Source organism: Helianthus annuus, chromosome 16 (assembly GCF_002127325.2).
Source record: "Helianthus annuus cultivar XRQ/B chromosome 16, HanXRQr2.0-SUNRISE, whole genome shotgun sequence".
In the NCBI taxonomy this organism is placed as follows: Eukaryota; Viridiplantae; Streptophyta; class Magnoliopsida; order Asterales; family Asteraceae; genus Helianthus; species Helianthus annuus.
This window is the reverse complement of record NC_035448.2, coordinates 203,319,112-203,327,419: the sequence shown is the minus strand read 5'-3', so window position 1 is coordinate 203,327,419 and position 8,308 is coordinate 203,319,112. Positions and strand designations below refer to the sequence as shown.

The 8,308-nt window shown below is 38.0% G+C and overlaps 2 protein-coding genes and 1 pseudogene across 2 annotated transcripts; all 3 read right to left on the bottom strand.

Moving 5' to 3' along the window:
* Window positions 1-688: 688 nt before the first annotated feature.
* LOC118488051 (serine/threonine-protein phosphatase 7 long form homolog) lies at window positions 689-1,469 on the bottom strand. The gene is made up of 2 exons (XM_035985108.1): window positions 1,055-1,469; window positions 689-974 (listed from the first exon to the last, which is right to left on the bottom strand). The coding sequence occupies exons 1-2, from the start codon at window positions 1,439-1,441 to the stop codon at window positions 702-704; spliced, it is 660 nt and encodes a 219-aa protein (XP_035841001.1). The 5' UTR covers window positions 1,442-1,469; the 3' UTR covers window positions 689-701.
* A 281-nt stretch (window positions 1,470-1,750) lies between these two features.
* Window positions 1,751-2,746, bottom strand: LOC110920405 (serine/threonine-protein phosphatase 7 long form homolog). The gene has a single exon (XM_022164617.2). It carries the CDS (start codon window positions 2,744-2,746, stop codon window positions 1,751-1,753), a length of 996 nt encoding a protein of 331 aa, XP_022020309.2.
* A 1,484-nt stretch (window positions 2,747-4,230) lies between these two features.
* On the bottom strand, window positions 4,231-7,286 carry LOC110915561 (annotated as a pseudogene).
* Window positions 7,287-8,308: the final 1,022 nt, after the last annotated feature.

Sequence of the window (8,308 nt, the reverse complement as noted above, 5' to 3'; positions counted from 1 at the left end):
CGCCGTTTGCGCTTGGAGGGGTATTTATAGTGGGTGGAAATTGATTTAAAAATACTTTTTCTTTTTGAGAAAAATGCTTATTAGTTTAACATTGTGAAATGTCCTTTATACCCTTAATGATAAACAAATATAAATACCTCATGATTGTGTTAGTTTATGTGTTTTTTTAGTATCAGTTTACTTAGAAAAATAAAATAATAATAAAATATATTGCACAAATAACAAAAACAAAAACAAAAATATATTTATTTCACAATGTTTTACACAACATATTTATTTCATAAAGTATTACACTCTATGGGTCATTCGGTGTTGGTGGAAACAGGTTCAAGTCGAGACTCCAGTTTAAGGGGTTTGGTTCAACATCTGCATAACGGTTCCGGTGATCTTCGTTACTTTGGTTTGGGGGCCAATACTGATAGTCTGTTTGGGTCTCCGGCATAAATGTTATCATCTGTGACGCGGGGGTAACAAACCCTGCAAGACTTGTGTTGGGGTCCATCATATGGGACGAGGGGCTAAAAAACCCCGCCTGACTTATGTTTGGGTCTACAAACTGATTGTTGTTACCCATATCATTCTGTTGGGGGTTCAATAAGTCACCGACGTCAAAACCCTCGGAGCATGCCGTAGCCAACGCTGACTGCCATGATCCTCCCATATCAGTATTACCAAGGTTTACCGCAAAATTTACATCTTTGTTACCACCGGATCCTGATCCCCCCCCCTGTTTCGAAGTTTGGGCCCCAATTTGATGTCCCGGCCTCTTCAACGTTTCTACCACCACGAGCACGACGTCGGGGCCTGCCTACCCTCTGTGTACGAGGATATGAAACAAGGTCCACCGGCTCCTGTGACAGATGAGTCGGATATTGTGTGTATTGTGGAACATTAGACATCTCAAGGGCCCGATACGCCGCACCATGAATAACGTCCACATCTTCAGATCGGTGAATTAGACCCATCGTCTCCGACTGCAAAAAAATAATTAATAATTAATTTTTTTACTAAAAATAAAAAAGGTAACTTTCAATAATTTTAAACTTGTATATACCATCATTTGGACCCTTGCTCCTTCGTCTTGAAAACCGCTCGTAGGGCCAGCTGACAACTGTGGGTTAGATACATATAACACCGTATGTTCCATGTACCACGACATGTAATCATTGGCAACTCCAACAGATGTCATGAGTTCCCCGGTCACCAAGTTTTGATGACGTGCCTCCCACTGACTAACATACGGTGCGTGACGACTTAACCAGTTCCAGCCGGTTTTCCCGCTCCGGTTCATGGAATGAAGTCTGGCATGCTCATTATGATCTATGGCAATTGGGTTAGGTATATACTGGAACATGCCAAACTGTCTCATCACTCGTTGAGGATAGTGATGCTCCACAACCGAGTAGCATAGCAGAGGGCAACAACTCCGCCAAATTCCCATACCACTCCGACATATATCGGGGAGTCTACCCACAATGTCATCGTATGGTCTCCAATTAAACTGCAACAAAAAAAAATTCAATCATTAGAAACGTGTTCAAACAAACTTAAATTTTATATGTCAACAACTAACAACCAAACCGTTGCCTCGGTTATTAATTGCAGCTGAGATCTATATGTTCTCAGGCAATGTGTGGAAACATCTGTACACGTTAAGCTTCCCTTCCACCTAAAAGGATAAATAAAAAATAACATAAGTCAGGTATATATATATATAAAAAATAATAAATTTAATTATTTCCAATTCACACTACCGAGCAGCTAACGGGGCATTGTACTGGAACCGGGCAACAGCTGGAGCAAAACAACGAAACCTCTCCCAAGCCCACACTTGTAGAAGCGCAATTGGGCCAGTAATGGCTATAGCATTAGGTGCTGTAGCATTACAAAGGTTTTTGTAAAGGAGAGCTAACACAGCACCGCCCCAACTATATCCCGAACATGCGGGCAAGTCTACGAGAAATTCTAAACATTTGACATCAATCAGGTGGTTTGCATTATCAGGAAAGATTGTGCACCCTATCAAATAAAATATTATTTGACGTGCACGAAAAATGCAATCTTCATCTGATGCTTCATTTTCAGAAAAATTGGTTGACGTTATTTGTGCTAAAACTCGGCTGGACTTAACCCTTTTGCCCTTCACATCAGCTTCCTCAGGGGTAAACCCCAACACCGTTTGACACTTGTCTCGTACAGTATACATCGACATACCAGTGTCAGCCCCAGAAATAGGCAACCCATCTATCGGTAGCCCCCACAACACGTTGACATCCTGTAATGTCACGGTCGTTTCTCCAAAAGGAAGGTGAAACGTGTGAGTTTCTGGCCTCCATCTCTCAACCAACGCAGTTATTAAGGAGTGGTCAACATACTTGTACCCAATTTGCAGTATCCCGCTGAATCCTGCTGCATGTATTAAACCTTCTACCCTTCCACTAACCGGATTTTCTTTCATATGTTGCCAGAACGTTCGATCTGATCGTCTAATATTTAATGGCACATCATACGCTGTTGGATTTTTGAATACCTCAAACGCACGGTGATTGTTGCCCAAGAACAACACCGATGCATTAATCGGACCAGGATGACATTCAAAATTCATCTTCGGCTGATAAAACTTGACTGAATATTTATCGGTAATAAAAGGATTGAAGCTTCGTTTGATATTGAAAATGTATCTCGAGTGCTTTGCTTTATGTTCATATGTAAAGACTTCAATCTGTGCCTCATTTTTCGAATTCATGGTGAAAGCCAATATTTTTCTTACACTACAGTATTTTTCTTACACAATACTATTCAACTTAGCAGGTTTGATTCCATATCATGTGAGAGCCTAGGGTTTAGTCATTTCACCCTTTACATTTAACCACTCACATTTCATGCAGGAAAAGGACAACTCACATTTCATGCAGGAAAAGGACAACCTAGCAAACAACGAAAGTTGCATGTATTCTGCAAAGATGACTAATATTTTAATAAGGTTGTAAAATGAAAAAGCGATTTTGAATAAGGTTGGAAGATGAAACTGCGATCTTTAATAAGGTTGTAAAATGAAAAAGCGACCTTGATTAACATTGCAGTTTGATACTGCGACTTTGTATAAGATTGTTAGATGATAAAGCGACTTTGTATAAGATTGTAAGATGATACAGCGACTTTGTATAAGATTGTAAGATGAAAAAGCGACTTTATATAACATTGTAGTATGATTCTGCGACCTTGAATAAGGTTGGTACATTAAACAGCGACTTTGTATAAGTTGTAACTTCAAAAAGCGACCTTCAGAAGGTCGCTGTATTAATCTGCAACCTTCAAACATGTTGGACAACTTTTGCAGTACTTGACAGCTTTTGCAGAAAACCTTCATGAACGTCGTTGTTTCATATCACAACCTACCTAAATATGAAAACATAATTCAAACCCACCTAATAACACTCTTTTGTGGTTGAAAGCACCTATTTATGCAAAAAATTCTTTAAAATGAGAGCGATTAGCACCTTTAACGTCGGCTAAGGAATTTTGGTGACTAGAACACTGCCGATGCACCATCTTTTTATACACCTCCTAGTTCGTGATGATTCACATGTACCTATAGTGATGAAGATTATAAAACATTGATGGACAAAATGCTACTACATTTGACTTTGAATATGATGTAGAACGTATAATGTAAGCAGCAAGAAATGACTCAATAATACAAAGTCATAATTCTGAAGGCTAGTCGCTCATTTGAAGTGATGATTAAACCTATCACCAAATTGGGGTGTTTAGAGGTATATTTGGATATACAGATAGTTTGTTTAGCAGAGAGAAAAAGGTATTTATTTTCTTAATAATTCATCTTGTTTTTAATATAAAAAAGGTATAATGTTCGGTTATGGTAGAAAATAAACATGTTACAAAGTTGTAAAAGTTGACTAAATTCATACATTTTTAAAAGCTAAAAAATTCAAATATGATTATAACACAATCACGTACGATATATCCATATATATGTGTGTAAGGTGTGCATTTTTTAAACTTTCTCTAAAGAAAAGTAGGTTATTGCTATGAGCTATAGACATTATGCTAGAGTCCTGACCTATGTTTACAATTTGTGTAAACTTTAACAGGCGACTGGTAGGTGTGAATCTCACGTATATTTAAACTTAATTTTGATATTTATTGTTACAAACCATTAATACTTTACAAGGTACATAGAAGTGCATACATGTTCGTAAGGAAAAACATAATAAAGTTGTTCATGAAACTACTTACTAACCATACTTTACAAGGTACATAGAAGTGCCTACATGTTGAAGACACAAATAACATATAAAAATAAACTAAAACTAAACATACTTTCAGCACAATACAAAAAGCACACTACACCACGGAGATACTACAAATAATTTGTGTGGAAGGCATCCTCGTGTTTCTCACAAACCGACACTATACTAAGCAACTTAACGTGGTTTGTTTTCTTGAAATATGATGTTAGAACTACCCGAGGAAGATTCCAACTCATTGGTATTATATGGGATTAATGTGACATCACCTTGTTCAACTTCTAGGATTAAGCTTCTAGATTCTTCATGCGTTTGTTGTTGACCCCAAGGATGAATATTTTTGAACTTCTTCAAGCCCTCTAACTCTATTGCAACATCTTTCATAGTAGGTCTATCATTCCCATGTAAGTTAAGGCATCTCTTTATTAAATCACCTATTCCTTGTAACTGATCAAGAGTCCCTTCTCGTAATACACGTGGTTCAACGATTTCAAATAGGCGGTTTTCTTTCACTGCCTTGACAAAGTATGTTGCTAGATTCTTTTCTTCTTCGGTTCTTTTTGCACAAAGGGGTTTTTGCCCTGTTACAAGTTCTGCAAGTACCACTCCAAAGCTATATACATCACTCTTGTCGGTTAGTTGACTTGTGTAAAAGTATTCAGGATCAAGGTACCCTAGCGTGCCTTGAACAAGAGTAGTGACTTGATCGTGATCTAATGGGACTAGCCTTGAAGCTCCAAAATCTGCAATTTTTTGCGGTGTAGTTATCATCTAATAATATGTTAGTAGACTTGACATCTCTGTGTATGATTGGCATAATAGTTTCTGAATGAAGGTATGCAAGTGCACCGGCAACTTCTAGAGCTACTCTCAATCGATTATTCCATGATAACCAACCCATTCCACCTGCTCTATGATGAATGTGATGGAAAAGAGTGTTATTGGAAATGAACTCATAAACTAGTAACGGGACCTCTTCTTCCAAACAACATCCTAGAAGTTTTACCACATTTCGTTGTATCACTTGTGTAAGTATCATGACTTCATTGATGAATTGTTCTGTTTGGGCCGCGTCCACTAATTTAGACTTCTTTATTGCTACAACACTTGCATCAGGCAAGATTCCTTTATGCACCACACCATAACCACCTCGGCCTATAATCCGCTCCTCAGAGTAATTATTAGTCGCTTTCCGAAGTTGTTCAGTGCTAAACATAGTCATTGCCCCACCAGTCCCCGGTGCCTTGAGTTTTTGTTTTATAAAAACTCCCCCGTTTTGCTCAAAGAACTTTTCTCGTAGCTTAAGTAGCTTTCTCTTCCTTATGCCAAAGAATATCGCAATCATTCCTAATAATATCGCCACCATGCCAAACACTAGAGCTGCATGTGAGACAAAAGGAAAACATTTTACTTACTCACAGTTATTTTAAACTAGAATGCAAATTAATATGGTATAGGTTCATCTAGAAATTTTCTATGTAAATAGTGAAAGAAATTATGTCATCTGGTAGCTAGATAATTTGTGATTCAGCCACCTATAGTAACTTATAAGAAGATGAAATTACCTAATGTGAATATTGTGACTGGAAATTTTGAGCCATTTGCTAGAGGTTTACAGCCATCTAGCATTTTAGCATCACCAGTGTATCCTGGACCACATGTACAACTGTAACTCCCTTCTGTATTGATGCATTGCCCGTAACAACGGATGTTGATTTTATCATCACACTCATTGATGTCTAGAAAAAAAAATTGTTAGGACAAACAAAAACCAAGGGGTCGGTTTCGGACTCCTTACAATTAGTCAATGAAATACAATATCATGGATGACATAATTTACTCTATAAAATATGAAAACACATTTGTAGTTCTTGGTAGACTTATCATTTGGAAAATTGTTTTTAGTGGCATCAAGTGGTTGTAACCAAAGTAAGGCCTATAACTTTTTCAAAGATAATAAAAATTCGATCATTCCAGTTTCGAAACTAGGAGCTCCCCTTCAATAGGCATGCACCTCTAACAAATGGGCTAGCCTCACATTGACATAAAAGCTTTTGAATTTTAAAAAAGTTAAAGCTGAAAACATACATACGTACCGTGGCAGCCTGGATCCAGATATGGGTTTCCTTCATAACCTTTATTGCAACTGCAACGATACCCGCCAATATCAGTATCGCTGCATGAGCTATTTCCCTTGCACTCATTAGCCTCTATGCAACTTTGGTTGCTTTGGATTACCCACTCCAGCACTGTAGGGACAATGGGGTCATTTGTATAAAACTTGGATGAATTAGATAAATCTTGTAGGCCGTGAAACTGCAAACTGTCTTCCTCACCAAGAAACGCATAGCCACAACGATTGAAGGAGAAAACTCTTGTGTGGTTTCTTATGCTTCTAAGGGTAGCATTATAAGTTTTGAGACCCCTTGGTATAGCTGTCTGGCAACACCCGATACCTGAGCAGTAGCCATCAGGCACATCATCAGGTCGGGTACATAGTCCCAAACAGCCACTGGTGAAGTCTCCGCCGTTTGATCCAGTGATCATGGCGAAATCATCACATCCGATGACTGTGAACTTGTTCCTTTGGGAGAAACTGAAAGGTGTCCCCTCTAAGTTGAACCACGCAGAATAGTCTTCATTAGGCGCCACATCTCCAAGCTGGTTGTAACATCTGAAAGCCACATAACTGGTGACCCACATCTCAGAATCTGAAATGTTGTCTACTTGAATATTTCCTGATATATCCATGAACAGCTTCGGTGGGTCGTAATCAGTTGAGTTGCAGATTAGGTCAAACGAAGCATCTCTGGAACAACCTGAGCCTTCACCGATACCAAAAGGGTATGCAACTGTCAAGTTTCCGCATTGTGTTTGGCAGCCCGGCTTTGCTACGTTCCCAGTGGCCATATCAAACGGTAAACTATTAAACAGAAAAAGTATGAAAAGAAGAAACATGTCGTTACTCTCTTGTTTTTAAGTTACTAAACACCTTTTATGTGTAGGTTTGGTCATGGTTAGGTGAGCAACTTATAGAACCAATTATGTTAAGTTAGTTAGGGTATGTATTTATACTGATAAACTTTGAAAACATCTCTGCATTTTAATATATAGGTTGTTAAGGAGAAGATATTTAAAAATATTTTTTTTGTTACAAACTTTTTTTCTAATGATATAAGATTAATGTCTTGAATATGATTAAATACTTTGTTGACATTGTCTAAAGAAGACTGGGTCATATTTTTGTAACAAAAAGTCAATAATACAATCAACCTAATACGATATAAACAAAGTTATATTTAAAAATGTTATAAGATTAATGTCTTGAATATGATTAAATACTTTGTAGACATTGTTAGACTTGGTCGATCTTCCAACATAAATTATATTATTATCTTCGATCGCTCTTAAAAAATAAAATTCAAAGTTCTCAAGTAAATTGACATTTAATATATAAAGCCGGAGGAAACAAATGCAAATAACTTCTCCTCTTTGCCGGCGTTACGATAGAGTATTGAAATTTATTCGAAGTTGAGAATTGTACAATGGACAACTAAATTCATTTGCAAATCGATGTGGGCCCAAATTAATGGAAGGTATTGTATCGGCTCCTTTTCTAAATTGTGTATCCCACATCTAGGGCCGAAACCCGTGAACACTTGTCCGAATGCACGACAGTGCGGTGAAGTAAAACCCGCTCAGTTTAAGAATTGAACTAGCGTTCACCGCCTAGTCACCCATCATCACTAGGTGCCGTAGAAATTAAATGCTGGGGCAGGAATTGAACATGGATCACTTGGAACACTATGTCTCTCCCTTAGGGGGGTGGGGGTGGTCAATAGTTATAGAATTCTATCACTCACAAGCATCCAATCAACTCCTGCATGTAATCAGCCACTATTCTATCACTCACATCCTTTTTAGTGGCAATGGTCATCACTCACAACACCTAACAATAAACCCCAACACCCCCTTACATCCATCATTTTTCACGCGTGAAAAAAATAACGGAAATCTATCACGTGGCTGCTATCAGT

Coding starts and splice junctions, on each gene's coding strand:
- LOC118488051 (XM_035985108.1), bottom strand. CDS start 1,441: ATGGGAATTTGGCGGAGTTGTTGCCCTCTGCTATGCTACTCGGTTGTG. Junction 975..1,054: donor GAGCAAGGGTCCAAATGATG/GTATATACAAGT, acceptor ATTTTTTTGCAG/TCGGAGACGATGGGTCTAAT.
- LOC110920405 (XM_022164617.2), bottom strand. CDS start 2,746: ATGAATTCGAAAAATGAGGCACAGATTGAAGTCTTTACATATGAACAT.